General features: G+C 40.6%; 1 protein-coding gene across 1 annotated transcript in view; it reads left to right on the top strand.

Moving 5' to 3' along the window:
• The window catches only part of LOC102450126 (protein tyrosine phosphatase receptor type C), a 73,902-nt gene that overhangs the window by 21,358 nt on the left and 33,495 nt on the right, over nucleotides 1-19,049 (top strand). Inside the window, exons 7-9 of the mRNA XM_089780564.1 lie at nucleotides 4,454-4,647; nucleotides 9,117-9,177; nucleotides 18,758-18,866. Coding sequence (XP_089636690.1) covers nucleotides 4,454-4,647; nucleotides 9,117-9,177; nucleotides 18,758-18,866 — 364 coding nt within the window. The remainder of the gene's footprint in view (nucleotides 1-4,453; nucleotides 4,648-9,116; nucleotides 9,178-18,757; nucleotides 18,867-19,049) is intronic.

Genomic DNA, 19,049 nt, shown 5'->3' with positions numbered 1-19,049 from the left:
TTGCAAAAGTTTTCTACCATTGCAGCGGTCAGTTCACTGTCACACTGTGGAAGCAGTGCTGTATTGCTACTATAGATTGTTTTCACCTTTTAACACCTAGCCTTAATCAGAGAAGAACAACATAACCTGATGGTTGCTCATGTCTTGAATATAGTGATGTTCTCCTTACTGTTTAAAAGTTCCAAGCCATTTCCGCTTCTCATCATAAAGCTCAGGATACCCTTTTTATATACCATGATTTCTTTCAACCTTCTTCAGTTCTGGATTCTCTTTCTTTTCTTTTTGCTTTCTTTCAGCTTCCTCTCTTCATCCTTCTGCTCTTAGGATGATCAGTGTTAATATCTAATAGAAAAGCTATAATGTAAAACTCTTACTTGTGCTTGCTGTGTCACCCCTTGCATCACAAGCCAGAAGTGTTAAATGGGAACCTGTCTTTAACACCTTTTCTCGGAGAAATATTACTTAACATTCTCAGTCTACTACTTCAACTTTTTGTGATAATGGTATGCTTAACCACAGTCTTAACTCCTAACATTATCCAAAAACAAAAGAAGTACAAAATTCATATGAATATTTTGTTCTCTCCGGCATATTCAACCTGTATCTAGGAACAATTAAAAGTCCTTATCAATCTTAGATCTTCTGGAAAAGAGGACAGAGCAACAGATTAGCAGGGAGATTCTGTGCTGTGATTCTAAATGCCATGGACAAGTTTTTAAGCCACCTCAGCTTCCTTCCCATTCTGGGCTGCTCCTCAGGCTGAAGCAGGACTGGCATAGTGGAAAAACCCCAGAAAGCCCTTCTGAGTTACAGCAGTTTCCCGGGGTTGCCTAGGGGATATTATGTCTGCCAAAAATCTCTACAGCTGTGTGTTCTGTGGCTGTCTCCAACACATGCCTGCTTTTCCAGCACCATCCCTGGCATGCCCCTTCTGGTTGTTAACCATAGTACACCCTCTGTGCCAGAGCCTGAAAGGGGGAACCTCGAATAACAGATGGTAGCTGTCTTCCTTAGTCCGTGCAATGGGGGAATCCTTCCCAAACTGTATTGAAGACTGTTATACCACTCTATCCCCTTTACCTATTGTGAAGGGACCAGAGCAGAGGTGAAAATCTTATTGTAGGAATCTAGAAATGTGTGATTTGATTTCTAGGGGTTACAAAAGCTCCACAAGAATCTTATGATAGAGTTTTTTACTCCATGACGGTGTTAAATGGGCATCAGTTATATAGCACATCATCCTATCAGGGAGTGTCCCTGTGCCTTCATGTTGTCTCTTAGTCATTTGCAGTATATAAAGTTTTAAGATATAGTTAGTAGCTGAAGGCCCCTTGTAGGCAATGTAATGGACAGGTTCACTGATAGTCTACTTCGATCTAGTAAATGTCCCTCTCAGGTCTCTTCCTCTTGAGGAAGCCAAAAACTCTTTGATCCTTAGGTTTCACTGGTAGGGATGTAAAAAGTTAACCTGATACCTGGAAACAGGTGATAAGTGGTTAACCAGGGAGCTGTGTGGAGAGAGGAGCACAGCCCCTCTCCTGCTGTGGTCTGGTCAGCAGTATCCCAGCTGGCTGGAGCAGTACCCTGCCTGTGGCATAGCGTGGCATGCCAGGACCCTTGCTGACCACAGCAGCCCTTTGTGGCATGGTGTGGAGTGATCCAAGCTAGCCAGTTAGAACAGCGCTGTGGCATGGTGGGACCATTGGCTGGCCAGCCGGTGCTGTTGCTTGGTGCAGCTCATCCAGACAAAGCAGCCCCCTCCCCCACACTCCAATTAACCAGTTTAAAAGAGGTTTTTTACATTGCTAATTATTGTAATAGGTTTGACCTAAATCCAGTGTCTTTGGATTCTTGATAATCTTGTTTGGGCCCTTTTGCATTCTCTGTTTACTGGCTAGCTTTGTCACTGATTATGTGTCCTCTACTTGACAGCCAGGCTAGAATTGCAAAACAAATAACAAGTATGAGCCTTCCAAAGCAACTCTCTTGGCTGTGTGATGTCAGGCATCCCATCTGAAGATTCTTCCATATCTTCAGGCCTTAACACCAAGCCTACGTTTTGGTTCATGTTCCCTTCTGTTCTTGAACTCCCTTCAGACTAAAATAGTCCCTGGTTGACACCTTCTATTTAAAAGGAGGTGCATTTCCTTATAAACCCCAGTTCAATAAAGAAATGAACAAAAAGAGAACAATGCCCAGTTCAAACTTTTTTCACAAATTTACCTGCTCTTAAAGATTTCTCCCTCACAATGTTTCTTTTTGAAAATGAAGTCTTTTGATTTTCTTCTACATTTTTCTACAATGCAATGCAATGCATTCACAATCTGGTTTTTTTCAGCCCCCCAAAAATGTTTCCCAGCTTTAGCACAGAGCCACTTTCTTTAGTAAGCAAAAGCTCACTTAATATTTGCCAAGTGGTAAACACAATGGCGTGTCTCAAGCAAAGATTGCCAGTACCTTATAATGTCCTTAAGGAGAGAACAACCTAGAACATAAGAGCAGCCATACTGGGTCAGACCAACAGACCACCCAGCCCAGTATCCTGTCTGCCAACAGTGGCCAATACCAGATGTCCCAGAGGGAGGGAACACAACAGGTAATCTCTCCAGGTGATCCCATCCCTGTTGCCCACTTCCAGAGAAAGAGAGGCTAGAGACAGCATTCCTGCATATCCTGGCTAATAACCATTGATGGACCTAACCTCCATGAATTTATTAAGTTCTTTTTTGAACCCAATTAAAGTCCTAGCCTTCACCACATCCTCTGGCAAGGAGTTCCACAGGTTGACTGTGCGTTGAGTGAATAAAATGTCTCTTTTGTTTGTTTTAAACCTGCTGCCTATTAATTTCACTTGGTAACCCCTAGTTCTTTTATTGTGGGAATAAATAAATAACTTTTCTTATTCAGTTTTCCCATTCTAGTCATGATTTTATAGACCTCCATCATATCCCCCCTTAATTTCCTCTTTTCTAAACTGAAAAACCCAATTCTTTTTACTCTCTCTTCATATGGGACCCATTCCAAACCCCTAATAATTTTTGTTGCCCTTTTCTGAACCTTTCCCAATGCCAAACTTATCTTTTTTGAGATGAGGTGACCACATCTGTAAACAGTATTCAAGATATGGGTGTACTAAGGTTTTATATAGCTGCAATAAGACATTTTCTGTTTTATTCTTTATCACTTTTTTAATTATTCCTAACATTCAGTTTGCTTTTTTGACTGCCGCTGAACACTGAGTGGATGTTTTCAAAGAACTATTCATAATGACTCCAAGATCCCTCTCTTGAGAAGTTGTAGCCAAATTAGTCCCCATCATATTGTATATACAGTTAGGATTATGTTTTCCAATGTGCATTACTTTACATTTATCAACATTAAATTTCATTTGCCATTTTGTTACCCAATAACTTAGTTTGGTGAGATCTTTTTGAAGCTCTTCAAAGTCTGCTTTGGTTTTAACTATCTTAAGCAGTTTGGTATCATCTGCAACCTAATTGGACCATTTTCTCTTTAAGAGATGAGCAAAGACACCACTTCAGTGGTGTTCTTCCCTCTCCCACAAACAAACCTCCTCAAGAAAAGCTACTTATGTCTGGAGTGCTATTTTAGTAGTGTGCCTAGTTACATAAATGCTTTCAGGATTATCTGGGAAGACTACATAGAACTCCTATATCAACGCTCAATTGAAATGAAGATTAAAGATGATACTCATGATTTCTTTCTTATTAGTTTTGAAATAATCTTTACATGAAAATCCACTCAAGGAAAATTTACCCTAGAATGAAGGGTGTACACCAACACTTTCACAGGACTTAAGCCTGGAATAGTGGTTTTATGTGTTAGTGAAATCTTGCATGAGCTTTCTGCAATGGGGTGAATTTTATCCATACAGAATGTGGATTACTGCCACTTTGATTAGCATGACTTTTTTGTGAAATATATATGAAGTATAAAACACAGACTAAATTTGTTGCCATGCTTTTTGAAGTACCCTTTAAAATGTACTATTTACTGAGCAATAAAGTATTTTTTATTATTATGCTATATGATAGTTATCAAACCCACATGCACACTCATTTATAAGGTCTTTGCCGGTGAAACGATCTCTTCTCCATAACATTTTCTCAAGTGCAGAATGATAGTAGGAGGAAATGGAGCAGTGACTGTGCCATTTATCATTATATCAGAATCGCAGGTAGATCTCTCTTATTAAACAGTCTCCTGTCAGTCTCATTCCAGTTCATGGAGGTACAGTCCAACAAAGTGTTTAAGCACATGCTTACTTGTAAGCATGTGAGTAGTACTATTGACTGTGATGAAACAGGACTAGGTGGAGAAATATATCAACTCTATCAGTGATACATGGAAATAGGGCTTAAAGAAAACATAACTTAAAATGTCTGGTTTCAAAATTTTAAAATACAAAATGGTGTCACTTTTCTTCAAACAGGCCCAGAGAAAGTAAACATTAGTAATGTAATTTACACGTCCAATAATGCCATCCATGTTAAATGTACTGGGGGTAAATCAAATGGCAGAAAAACCGAATTCATATTGAAATTGGATGAGAAAATTGTTAACAGTTCCACAAAATGTGATTTTCATCTAGCCGATCTTTCTTACTTGAAGACATATAACATTGAGGTAAGTTTTATAGAGAGAGATTTAGATTAATATAAAGTTAATTTCACCATAAAACTGTTGATAGTGGCATTTTTGTAAAAAGTTGCATGATTTCTATTTTTAATCAAAAATATTCTGCTGTGGTAAAGCTCTTTTCTTAATAGATTAAATATTTTATCATTTTAAATATTTTTAAAGGATCAATACTAGTAATGATCACCTCAGCTTTTGGTATTTATTTTATTGTTCAAACTGAGTAACATCTAATATGTCATTTTCATGTTAAGCAAAATTGCAGAAGATAAGGGTATGTCTGTGTGTGTCAGAACTTGGGTATGGCTATTAAGATAATTCTTAGTAATAAATGCTTTAAGATTTTTGACTAATTTTTCCCTATGGACACTTGAGAGTCTCAAGAGTTATTCCTGATATTTATTATATACTCAGGGGTTGATTAAGACTACTTGTGGATCTGATCTCATCCCCACCAGATGAGGCTGTGGGCAGACTTTTTACACACATCCATTAATACTTCACCTTACAGGAAAAAACCTGTTAATCCATGTGTCATGCCTGTTCAGTGCTTTGTTTTCCTTCAGTGGTGTGTAGGCTAAACAGAGATTGATTAATGTGTTCCAGCCTCAGTTAGGATATGTCGACACAGCAAAGTTATTTCGAAATACAGTCCTTATTTCGAAATAACTTTCCTAGTGTCTACACAGTGAAACCACTATTTCGAAATAAATTAGAAATAGCGGAGCGCTTATTTCAAATTTGGTAAACCTCATTCTATGAAGAAAAACACCACATTTGAAATAGCTATTTTGAAATAAGTGCTGTGTAGTCACTTATTTCAAAATAGGGGGCCTCCAGCCTTCCCAGGGTGCCCTAGTGGCCACTCTGGACTGAACCAAGAACACTCCTCTCCCAGCCCTTAAACGGGTAGACTCTGTCCACAGTGCCTGTGCCAGGTCCAAGCCTGCCAGCCTAGAGTCAGCAGTCACTGCCCCTGACCCAGTAGCCCCAAACATGAGCCAGTAAGTCACTGGCAGCCAGCCCTCCACTGCTCCCCAGGACCAGTCTGCCAGCTCTCGGGAGGCTGCCAGGACCTGGAAAAGGTAGGCGCCTTCCTGGTCCAGGGTAGAGATCATGGACCTTATTCAGGTTTGGGGGGGATGCCCCCAATGTCCATAATGTGCGCACTAGATGGAGGAACGTGGCCATCTATGGCAGGATAACTGTCAGTGTGGCCACCAAAGGCCACATGTGAACCCAGGAGCAAATTCACATGAAAATCAAGTTGGTCCAGAGAGACCCCCACCCCTGAGCCCTGAGCTTCCCCTCCTCATTCTTCCCCTTGCTTCCCCCTTCCAGTTCCCTCCTCCTACCCTCTCTCTTCCCCCTCCCACCTCCTTTGCCCAGTCTCACCAGAGTTTGATTCCCCCCTGCCCCAGTTTTGTTAAATAAAGACATTTCATGTTTATGAAGAAACCTTTCTTCATAAACATGAAATGTCTTTATTTAACAAAACTGGGGCGGGGGGAAGAGAGAGGGTAGGAGGAGGGAACTGGAAGGGGGATCCCTTTAAGCACAGGCCGCAGATAGCCTCAGGAAGCAGCAACACAAAGTAAATCCTGACCTGATACTCAGCCAGACCTGGTTCCGGCCAGCCAGTGTGAATGTGCTATTTTGAAATAGCAAAACACTATTTTGAAATGCATTTTGTGTGTAGATGCATTATTTCAAAATAACTTATTTCAAAATAACTATTTTGAAATAACATATTTCAAAATAACGCTGTAGTGTAGACATACTGTTAGAGAAGATGACTTTTTTGCTCAAGCAGTAAATGCCCACTTGTTAAGATATAGTGATCTTGGGTTCAATCCCTGCTGCTGCTGACCATACATGTCTGTATTGCATATTGAGATCATATCTGTTTTCTGAGCTGTCTTAGATAAAGTTTTTTCTCTTTTGAATGCCTCCCTTTCCCATCTTCCTTTCTGCTTTAATGGACAAAGACTGAGATTCCCTCCTGGCAGGTTATTTGTAGCATTTATTACTCTCCTTATAAAGTCTATGTACTATATCTGCCACTTCTTTGCAATATTTCCAGGCCATGGGAGCTGCTCCCATATGTTTGATCAGCTTAGAAAACATCTAGCAAGCAGGCTTGGAGCTCAGCTTGCATCGAGAATCAGTATCTGCCTTTTATCTTCACTCTTCTCCTATCTTCTTCATATCTTGCTAAAGAAAGGCATTTTGAACTCAGTGACAATCTCTTAAAAAAAAAAAGAGGGACTGAGATGGCCTAAATATTAGAATAGAATACAGTCTTCTTTTGTGGGCTTACCCTGCCTGTTATAATCCCTCTGGATATTCAACAGCTAAAATTCTCGTGTTGTTTCTAAAGAGTGTTCAGCCTGATCCTGGCTTGGGAAGTCAGATACGGTCTCCTAGGCAGCAACAGTGAGATTCTGGATCTGGGTCTACTCAAGAGTCATTGGAATTTGTTGTGCTCACAGAATATAGATTAAAATAAAAACAGAAGTAGTCTTGGACTATGTTTATACTAGGAAATTATTTCAAAATTACTATATTTAACTTAAGAACTCTCGCTTTAACAAATTTGAACTTGCGTCTCTACACTATAGGGAAGCATCAAAATTAGTCAGAGGCAGGCTCTGTTAATATGTATGCACTATCTCAGACTCATAGCTCTAGTAAGCCCTCTTGGGAGGTGTGAGAGGCCTCCTGGAGGCCAGTTAGATTGAATTAGTAGAGCTGGAGTGTCCACACTAACTTTACTTCTGACTTACAAGACAAAATTAGCATTATTCCAGATGAAAATCATCAGTACAGAGTTTAACTCCCATGGCCCATTATTCCAAAACAACAGGTTTGGTAGTGTGGACACACCACTTACAAATTCGAACCTGTGGGAGTTATTTCAAACTAAGGTCCTTGTGTAGACTAGGGCTTAGTGAAAGATTGCAATACAACAAACTACTTTCTTTCTAAGCATTCAAAATGAGAATTTGCAATAACCTTGAAATAGAAGGAGAATGATCCCTAAACAGAGAAACACAAGTCATCCCACCTCACTCTAGGCTGTCTGTCTGTTGACTGCCTACAGGGAGAAACAGAAAAATCACTCAACTCAGTCATATCTTTCCATTCCGTTTCTGTCCTCAGTAAATGATAGAACTGATTGTGGCTTCGTAGATTCACTATCCGACTGACAACTCTGATACCCCTTTAATAGGATAAAAGGAGCAGTTTCCTAATTTCTTGGTTTAACCAGATTTTCATGAGGATTTTGGGGCTTAATAAGCTTTCCTATCTTTTCCCCAATGCTGCATTTGCTGCCGCTCATCTCCTTATTATATACATACACACATCCTGCCCAAATGACGGTTCTTTTTCCAGCTCCAAAACTCAGGAACTTTGGGACTTTTGATGTTCTTCGGTTTCTCACATTGTCTATGTCTACACTGTAGCTTTTTCCAATTGCTTTTCCAGAAGACTGTAGATGGGGCCAAATGGTGGAAAGCCTCCTATTTCAGAGGAGCCCTTATACAGGTATACAGGGCTCCCCAAAAGAACGTGTCCGTTATTCTGCAAGCAAAGCAGGGCCCTTGGATCCATGTTCTGAGTGCTTGCTGACCCCAATAAGAATGATTTGCATGTGGTTGTAAGGGGACTTTGGCTCAGTCAGACCTGGGTCTAGTGTGCAATATAAACATACCCTTAGTCCAGAGAGTCCACCTAGACACCGAGGATGAAATGTTCAGGTGTATTGTGCACAAGCAGAAATAGCAGTCCTTTCAGAAAAGGTGACTACTGAGAGAACTTATTTGTCAAGTATTTAGATACAAAGAAAATTCTTGAAATCTCCGCTTCCATTTTCAGGTTTTGACTTGGTAGACTGGGTCCTGATGCAACTTTAATTGTCACTAAATTAAGTTCTTGTGTAGGTTATCTCACTTGTCTACATAGTTTTATACACTCTGTCGGGAGATGCTAGAAAATTTGGCAGAGTGAATCCTTTATGGAAGTTGCACTTTTGAAATTTTCTCTGAGAACATGTGAAGAGATTCCAAATTGGAGATTGCAAATTAACATTTTGTACTTTATATGCACAAAATTCCATGAAAATATTGCACTATTAAAGGACAATTTTTAATAAAATATACTTGTCACAGTTATTGAATAACCAACTGTATTGTTTCATTATATATTTCACATCTACTTTCTTTTGTATAGTGCAAATGCTGGTTCTATATCAGCATAAAGATTTTTAAATAGTTTATATTGCAACACACTGCCTTATGTTAGTGGCAGCCATGTTCAAGAGCTGAAAAAGATTGGAGGACAGATCCTAAACTAGTGTATATCTGCACAGATCCTTGGAAATCAAAATTTTAATTTTCTGGAAGTATTTTTGCTTAGTACAAATAATTTGAATGTGTTCATTTATTGTATCTCAGATTTTCATGCACAATGGAGATTTTGCTGGGGAGTCTGACAAAACTACAGCAACGACAAAATGTAAGTAAATATTTTCAATGGACTAGTCAATGTTTTATTTACAGACTTGTTGAAGAGTCATTGAGATGGCACACAATGTTAGTAAGCCTTTTAAACTCTTCTGTTGTCATAATGTTTAGATTAGTCACATAAAAAGTTGCACTGACTAATCATGTGACTTAAGTATTTGCTTAATGTACATGCTTATTTTTAAAACACCAGTATACAAGACCCATTTCCGTAACTTCTTTTTGAGTTTAATGAGTTGAGGGCTCTCAGCACTCTACAAGAGGTATTCAGCACATGGCAGGATCATATACAATGTTTTACCCAGTGTAAACATATGCTTTATTAATTCTTCATAGAGAAAATCAATTGAAGTAATGAAAAATGATTTAAAGGTCTGTACAGTATAAGATCATGGTTCCCATCTGTGTGATGGAGTACAGAAGCTAACTTGCACCATTAGCATTATACCATCATTTTATTTAAGAGAGAGGTTCAAGACATAAAATTCAGTTTTGGATCCAAAATTCCACAAAATTCAAGTCTGTTTGAATCTGGGGCTTTGTCTCAGATCCACCAACCTTTTTATTAAATAAATAACTGAAGAGTAGATTATACAAATCAAATTATAGCAGGAATTTAGGCAGGTAAAATGCAATGACTTAAGGTGGAATGTGACCAAGACACTGCAGTCTTGTCTGCACTAAAGAACCGAAACATATGTAATTGAATCCAGTTGTATTACACTAGTTAAAGCACTAATCGTTCACTGTGTTCACACTGATCAAGCTGAATCATGTTAAAAACGTTTATAGCTTTTTCCTATGTCCACAATAGCACTGTCCTAAACCATTTCACTTGTCCTGTGAGTATCAATCCCATAGTTTGTGGTGCACTTTCTGGAAAAAAATGTATTGTGAGATATTTGGGAAGGCCACCAGTGCACTGAGACAATAGTAACAAACACCTTGATAGCATTCATCACCATGTACTTTTAGACAGATTTCCATGCCCCTTTTTTGGATGAAAGTCCCGCCCTCTGTCCATGGTTCCAGTCATGTATGAGTTTGTCACTCTCAGCCATTTTGCATTTTTTACAAGTTATTTGTCTGTTTTTGGTTGGGGGAATTTCACATGCTTGTGTTTTGACATGTTTGGTTTATTTTAATAGAAAAATATGAAAGACTAGCAAGAGAGGCATTAAAGAAAGGAGTTTTAAAAACTGAAGGCTTGTTTGGCTAGGTTTAGTAAGGGGTATGGTTATGAAAGAAGAGAAAGTTTGTTTTGTTATATTGACTAGGGATAGCAGATACTAAGAATAATGTTATAAAAGGGTTTCACTGTTGATATGCCTGTAAACAGGGGTTGGGGAGTCGGGTCATATTGCTACATAATTATTCATTTAAAAAGCATTAGAAAGAATAATATGTGATGGGAAAAACAAATTTCTCTCTTATAGCTTTCCTCTGGTTTATTTAAAAAGCACTCTCAAGAAGAAAGTGTAGTGGGGAGAAACAGATTATCTCTTATCCACCAATTTACAGAATAAGGGGAAGAATATATAGCTCCTTTTAATATTCACCTCTTTGCCGAGCAAAAGAAAACAAACAAACAAAAATCTATGGTAAAAAGAGTTGAATCAGCTTTTGTATAAATCTAAAGTCTTCATGCAAAAGCGATGCCTTTAAACAGTTAAAGAAGTGGGAAAATACTTTTCTCTTGTATTCCCTCTTTTACAAAAAGCTGCTTTGTAAAATTTCTTTTCACAAGTTTTACTTCAGAAAATCTTTTAAGAAATCTCAAGCCTAGAGATTTCATATTATGATCTGATCATCTAACATTTGTCCTCTGATCCCTAATTCACGGGCTTCTTTTGCTTCAGCTTCAGATGGTCCTCACTAAAAAATAACCAGTGTTAGTCTAAAACATGATGAGAAAGCTTTTTGACACATTTGTCAAGTGGCTGTTACTATGGGTTTGTGGTTTTTACTATGAGATGTTTTTGTGTGCTTTTTTTTTTTGAAACGTTAAATGTTAAAGGTGTTAAATGGAGGACAAGGCAGTGGAGAAAGGTCTCTTCAAATTGGTTTGCCTTTTAAAATGCTTACTTTTCTACAAAACTTAATATCACTTGTATTTGTTAAAAGGGGGACAAACTTCTCTATTATCCAGTGGTTTACAAAATAATTTAGCTTCTTTTAATTGGTATTGCAAATAACATTCACTTCTTTGCAAAGCTAAATTAAACAAAATACATATCCATAGTTAAAAAAATGGGAGGGGACTAACACAATTAAGTTAACCTGTGTTTTGTATAGATTCTTTACAAAAGTTTTAAAACCTTCTGATCTCTAATTCATGGGCTGCTTTTGCTACAGCTTCACAGTATTTTCATTAAAAACACAGGGGAAAAAACAATTTGGTGCTTTTAAAAAATTTCTGTTAGTAAGGTCTTGTGGTTTTAATCATGGGGGTGTTTCTGTATGATCATTTTATATTGCAACACATGTAAAAGTGTTAAATGGTATACTGTTTCTTTAGATAAATATAATACAGAGGTATTGGAAAGTGAGGGGAGGAGAGACTTAGAACAGTTTCTGATTGGTTGGAGGGAGAGGCAGGACTAGCTCCCAAGACCAGCAACCACTTACATAGCTATCCCTACTCCTTTCTATACTTTCACTCTCACTAACAAAAAAGACACTCTCTTTCTCTCAGCCATGTGATGGAGTGTCTATCTTTTGCGCTTTGAAAAATAGAAGATTTGAAAAGGTGAATTCTCTGTTTCTCTCTTTCTCCATCTCTTCCAGGCAGAATTCTATACTCGCATCTCTCACTAACAAAAAAGGATCTCTATTTGTTGCTAATGTTTTCTGTACTTTCTGTCTTATAGTGTACATCTAAACTATATGTATCGAAATTGTAAATGAAGCCAGGATTTGACTTTCCTGCTCTTCATTTACATAATGCTGGCTGCGGCTTTTTTTTTTGAAAAGCGGCTTTTCGAAAAAAAGCCGTGGCTAAGACTGGATTTATAGGATCTTTTGAAATGAGGCATTCCTGTTCAAAATGCCCTGTTTTAACCACAGCTTCTTTTCGAAAAGTGGGTTTTTGGAAAAAAGCCGTGGCCACTATTATGAAAATGAAGCCCAGGAAATTCAAATCCCAGCTTCATTTACAATTTCAATACATCTAATTTACATCCCTTTATTGAAAAAGGGATGTAATTTAGATGTACCCATACATAGATATGTTCTGCTTACTTACAAAGAAGGTTCTTTTTCTCTCATGCTGTTTTCTCTATTTTACACATGCTCGCCGTGTGCTTTTTCACCCTACCTTAAATGAACTCCTGTTTTTCCTCTAAAAGCTCTTCTCTACATTTTCCTTTACATTTTCCTGTTATTTAGTTAGCCTTTTGCTTTTTAAAATTTACTTCATTTGTTCTTTTTTCAAACTTTTCCTTTAAATCCGACTCTCTCCTTAATCAACCTTACAAAACAATTTCTCAACTTTTCTCTACTTTGCACAGGCTCTCAAGCTAATTTTTCTGCTGTGTGCTTTCTTACAACTCATCTTAAAATAACTCCTGTTTTCTTCTAAAATCCCTCTTTGCCCTCTCTAACATTTCTTTATATTTTCCTAATTTATTTAATTACACTTTTGCTTTTTAAAATTTATTTCAATTTGTCATTCTTTTTTACTCTTTTTCAAACTTTTTTGCTATTGCTTTCAGTGCTTTCTATCTTTTATGCAGCTCTCTGTTCTGCTTACAAAAAAAAAGATCTTTGTATTGTTTGTTGGTATTTTTTGTACTTTCCTTCTTACACACAGCTCTGTGTTGTGCTAATTTAGAAAGAAGATTCTTTCTTTCTCTTGTTGGTTTCTTTACTTTACACGCGAGCTATCAATGTGTAGTCGACTACATGATTAACTAGCGAGCCTGGGCCTATCAGTTAATCATTTTGACTACACATACTCCTCTCCTCTCCTCTCTCCCACCCTGTTGCCTCTGTATCCCATGGAGCTACCTGCTCTCTCCAACCTCCACATTGCTGCCTTTGATAGAGAGGCAGCAGTACGGAAAATAGGGGGGAAGGTGGGAGTTAGTACATGCTGGAAGCCAGCTTTCAAGCCGTCTGCCTGTGCATATTGTCCCCCCGCGCTGCTGTCTCTCTATAAAAGAGGCAGCAGCACAGGGAGGAGGACAGGGGAGCCTGCTCCATGGGATGTCAATGCAGCCTTTGTCCGTGAGGAGTTTGAGCTCCCCACAGACAGGGGCTGCTGCCGCAGAGCAGCATCTGTCCATGGCAGGCCTGGGCTCACTGTGGACAGAGGCTGCTCCGTGGGATGCCAGCATAGCCTGTGTCCACAGGGAGCTAGCCTCTCCTCTGACAGGGGCTGCGGCTGCGGAGCAGCCTCTGATTGCTGTGGTAAAATGAGAGTTATTTTTAAATGGGCTCCCCTTGCAATCGTTAAATTAATTGATGTTTAACATCCCTACTTTACATGGGGTCTTTAGATAATTTTTTGCCATGTGCTTTTTCACCTTGCCTTAAAATAACTTTTGTTTTTCCTTTTACAGCTCCTCTTCCACCTTCCTTTACATTTTCATCTGTTATTTAATTTGCCTTTTGCTTTTTAAAATGCATTTCATCTTTAACTCTTTTTCCAAACTTTTCCTTTCAATCCTTAGATCTCTCCTTTATCGACCTAACAAAAAATCTTTCTGCCACTTGTTTTCTCTGCTTTATAAAGGTTCTCACGTTATTTTTTATGCAGTGTGCTTTCTTATACTGTCTTAAAATAACTTCTGTTTTCCTCTAAGGGTATGCCTATCCAGCACAGTTATTTTGGGATATGTCCAGTATTCTGAAATAGCTACCTCCTGTCTTTTGAATGCGCCCACTATTTCGAAATATAGCAGACGTGCTATTTCTCCATCCATGTAAACCTCATTCTACGAGGAGTGAGGGATGGCTCAAAATTGTGCTTTATTTTGAAATTTGGCGCAGTGTAGACAGTGCCAAATGATGGAATAACTTATTTTGAAATAGACTTCAAATAAGATACGTCATTTGTATAGCGCAAATTGCGTATCTTATTTTGAGTTTCGGGTGCTATGTAGACGCACCCTAAAAGTCCTCTTTGCCCTTTCTCAACCGTCCTTTATATTTTCATTTAAAAGCCTTTTGCTTTTTAAAATTTATTTCAATTTTTCCTTCTTTTTTTACTCTTTTCTATAATTTTTGGCTGGTGTTTTCTGTGCTTGCCCTCTTTTACACAGTTCTCTGTGCTGCTTCCTAACAAAAGAAAAGGATCTTTGTATTGCTTGTTCGTGTTTTCTGTACTTTCCCCCTTTTGCCCAGCTCTGTGTTCTGCTTACTTACTAAGAAGGTTCTTTCTCTCTCTTGCTGTTTTCTCTCCTTTACACTAGGTGTGGTAAGTCAGTTAATCCTTTTGACTACATGCAGTCGTCCTCTTCCCCAGTATCTCTGTATCCTGTGGAGGCACTTGCTCTTTCCACTCCCCATGCTGCTGCCTCTAGTAGAGAGGAAGCTTCATGGAGTGTAGGGTCAGGCAAGAGCCAGTACATGCCGGAAACCAGATTTCATATTGGCTGCCTGCACATATTGGACTCCTCAGAGCCACTTGCCCCTCTGCGCTGCTGTCTGTCTGTCAGAGTACTTTCTGTACTTACCTTCTTTTACACAGCTCTATGTTCTTCTTATCTACAAAAAAGGTTCTTTCTCTCTTGCTGTTTTCTCTACTTTAAACAGACTCTCTAGCTAATGTTTTTGCCATGTGCTTTCTTTATTTCTACCATGAAATAACTGCTGTGTTTTCCTCCACAAGCCTTTTTGCCCCATTTCAGACTTTCTTTATATTTTCCTCTTTTATTTAATTAGCCTTTTGTGTTTAAAGTTGTACAGGCAGTCCCCAACTTACGCGGATCCGACTTATGTCGGATCCGCAGATACGAACGGGGCTGCCCCAGAGTACACGGACTGCGGGACCTCGCGGTCCTGCCGCCCGTGTACTCTGGGGCTTTCTCTGCATCTCCCTGGTCTGCAGACCAGGAAGACGCAGAGCAAAGCCGCGGAGGGGCTCGGGCAGCCCAGGGGCGCCTGGGCTGCCCGGGTCCTCCACCCGCCCCCCCGCGGCTTTGCAAAGCCACAGGGAAGCCGGCAGCGGAGCAGTCCAGGTGCGCCTGGGCTGCCCCGCTGCCTGAGCCCCTCCCTCGGCTTTGCAAAGCCGCGGGGAAGCCGGCAGCGGAGCAGTCCAGGCGCGCCTGGGGTGCCCCGTGCCCGAGCCCCCCCTCGGCTTTGCAAAGCTGCGGGGAAGCCGGCAGCGGAGCAGTCCAGGCGCGCCTGGGGTGCCCCGTGCCCGAGCCCCCCCTCGGCTTTGCAAAGCCGCGGGGAAGCCGACAGCGGAGCAGTCCAGGTGCGCCTGGGCTGCCCCGCTGCCCGAGCCCCTCCCTCGGCTTTGCAAAGCCGCGGGGAAGACGGCAGCGGAGCAGTCCAGGCGCGCCTGGGGTGCCCCGCTGCCCGAGCCCCCCCCTCGGCTTTGCCAAGCCGCGGGGGGGCTCGGGCAGCGAGGCAGCCCAGGCGCGCCTGGACTGCTCTGCTGCCGGCTTCCCCGCGGCTTTGCAAAGCCGAGGGGGGGGGGGGTTCGGGCAGCTCGGCACCCCAGGCGCGCCTGGGCGGCTCCGCTGCCGGCTTCCCCGAGGCTTTGCAAAGCTGCGGGGGAAGCCGGCAGCAGGACAGCCCAGACGCCCCACAGCTGTCCCGCTGCCGGCGTCCTCAGAGGCTTTGCTCCCCGTCTCCCTGGTCTGCTGGTCTCCAGCAGACCAGGGAGATGGGGAGCAAAGCCGCGGAGGACCCAGGCGGCGGGACCGTGGTGTGTCTCGGTCCGCCGCCCATGTCTTTCTGGTCTGCTGGGGGGGGGGGCGCAGCTAGTACGCCCCCCCCCCCAGCAGACTAAGCTTTTCTCCGGACGCCTGTGGCAAAGTATCTGGGGTGCTGCCGGTTGGTCCCGCAGCGCCACTCTGGGCGCTACTGGTCCAACCCAGGAGCACCCCAGCTGCTCTGGTCCTGATTCAGCCGCTGCTGGTCAGTTTCAGCAGCAGCTGAATCAGGACGCCTGGGGCAGAGCAGATGGGGTGCTGCTGGGTTGGTCCAGTAGTGCCGAGGAGCGGCGCTACTAGAGCAACCCAGCAGCACCCAGCTGCTCTGCCCCAGGCGTCCTGATTTAGCCGCTGCTGAAACTGACCAGCGCTGACTACAAGAAGCTGGAGGCAGAGTTCCTCTGCCCCGGGCTTCCTGGAATCAGCTGCTGATCAGTTTCAGCAGCAGCTGACTTGGGGACGCTTGGGGTTCTTAAGTTGATTCTGTATGTAAGTCAGAACTGGCGGTCAGTTTCAGCAGCGGCTGAATCTGGATGCCAGTTCTGACTTACATACAGATTCAACTTAAGAACAAACCTACAGTCCCTATCTTGTACGTAACCCGGGGACTGCCTGTATTTCATTTTTTTACTCTTTGTAAAACTTTGTCTTTAAATCCCTGTATATTTAAGCAGCCTATCTAAGCAGTCTCTTCTTTCAGTACATCATTCCTTACACACCAAACAAAAGTGTTTTGTTTTTTTAAAACTTACTTCCTTTAAGGTCTCTTTCTAGTCTTTCTTAATTTTCCATTAAAAAAAGCATCCAGATATATCAAAACATGAGCATGCAACATTTGTCTGGCAAAATAAAATAAAATAAAATAAAATAAAACAGTTTAGTCACTTTGTTCTCCAAAGCCCGTACATGGTGTCTGAGAGCCAGCAGCTCTGTGCACTGAATGCACAAATACACACCCTGCCCATAAGGCAGGTAGTCATACATGCTGCACTACATGCATTATATTGGATAATCCCCACTCTGGATTTTTCTCTGTATTATCTTTTTACTCCTGAAGGTGGTTCCATTGTTGCAGTTTTGTTTTATCAGAGTTTTTTTGGCTTTAAGTTTACAGAATGTTAAGTGTGTCTATCTCCTCCCCCACTTTCTCCTCTTAACTATCTTGCAAAACTCCTCTGTTAGCCACAGTCAGCTTTGTCTACGGGGTCACTAGGCTCATTGCACACATGGTCACCACAGAATCCCCCAACCAAACAGACCACAGCAGTATGTTTCAGTCAAGCAGCAAGAACACAGAAACACAGGCACATATACTACAGACAGCAAACTTATCATTCACCTGGGGATCATTCTCTCAAGTCTCCCTGGTAACTGTTCCTGTTTGCTAGCTTCTCGCATTGCTTAGGAGCAGGATTTTTTTAATAGCCCTGGTCTTTTTGAGTAGCCCTTGGTTAAGGACTGATGGGTGCTAATGGGCTTAGGACTCAATTAGATGTTCTCAGCTCTCAACCTTGCCTAGCAGGATGCTAGGTTCAGCACCCACAGTCAGCACATAGTCCCCAAACTAAACAGACCACACAGGATATTTTAGTTAAGCAGCAATTACACCGCAAGCAGAGATACACATGCTACAGAAAACAAATTTACCACTAGGGTCACATAATCACTCTTCTTTTACCTGTAGAATTCCCTGACAACATTCCCAGTTGCCACTCCCATTCTCTAGTGTAACAGTGTCAGAAACTATAACCTTACATAAAATACAAATTATTTTTATATATGTTTTATTCATTCCTCACAGAGAAAATCAATTGATCTAATGGAAGATGATTCATTGGTTTGTATAATATGGGATTACAATGCTCCCCTCTGTGTGGTGGAATGCAGAAGCTAGCCTGTACCACCACCATTACCTTATGATTTTATACAGAGATAGGTACAAATTTCAGCTCTGGTTCCAAAATTCCACAAAATTCCAGTGTGTTTGACTCTGGCTTAGTCTCAGACCCATCCCCGTTTTTATTAAGTAGGTGAAGAATAGCTTATACAAATCAAATTGTGGTAGGAATTTAAGTAGGTGTAGAATTAAATTATTTGTGTTGGAATGGTCTTGTCTCTACTAAAGAACTGAACCCTATGTAATTGAATAAAGTTGTATTGCATGGATTAAAGCACTAATTGTTCAGTGTGGTCACACTAAACAAGCTAAATCATCCTACAGGTTTTTCCTATGTCCAAGACAGCACTGTACTAAACCATTTCACTTGCAATGTCCTATGAGTATTGTCCCACAGTTTATAGAAATATTTCTGAATATAAAACAGCTGTGGGACAAACAGTAATTGTAATGGAAAATTTTAATTTTGGTCAATATGTTTTGTTTTTGATGAACATTTAATGAGAAAATAAAATGCTTATTTTAAGGAAAGTATTTTGTTTTTCATTTCTCCCCCTTTCTCTCCCATTCCCCATCCCCCTCTTTCCAGCAGAAACTTTTATTTACATTTTTTCAAAAACAAAACAAAAAATTAAGTTATATTTCGCAAAATAAATTTGAAATTCTTACCGGACCTTCTACATCAAACAACACACACAAATATGATATAAAATTAGTAAATTGGTATTCTAACTCTAATTGTTTGTTCAAAATACCTTATTAATGTGCTCACTCCATGATTTTGTTGATAGACAATTCTCAAGCTCTGATTATATTCTTGGCATTCTTGATTATTGTGACATCAATTGCCTTACTGATCGTCCTGTATAAAATCTATGATCTCCACAGAGAGAAATTAAGGTGAGTTTTACTGTCCTTCAGCAACGTTTTTTCAGAAGTAGAAAAATGATTGTGAAGGTTTTATAAAAGAAAGTGATGCTTTAAATATATGTGTTGATATTTGAAAAAGAAATGTCTCTGTCTTTAAAAAAACCACAAACTAAATCATGGATATTTTAGGTAGTTTTTTATGTTAGCAAGTAC

This window comes from Pelodiscus sinensis, chromosome 9, assembly GCF_052426305.1.
Source record: "Pelodiscus sinensis isolate ZL-2025 chromosome 9, ASM5242630v1, whole genome shotgun sequence".
Classification (NCBI taxonomy): domain Eukaryota; kingdom Metazoa; phylum Chordata; order Testudines; family Trionychidae; genus Pelodiscus; species Pelodiscus sinensis.
The sequence above is the reverse complement of the archived record's forward strand: the minus strand, read 5'-3'. Positions and strand labels throughout refer to the sequence as shown.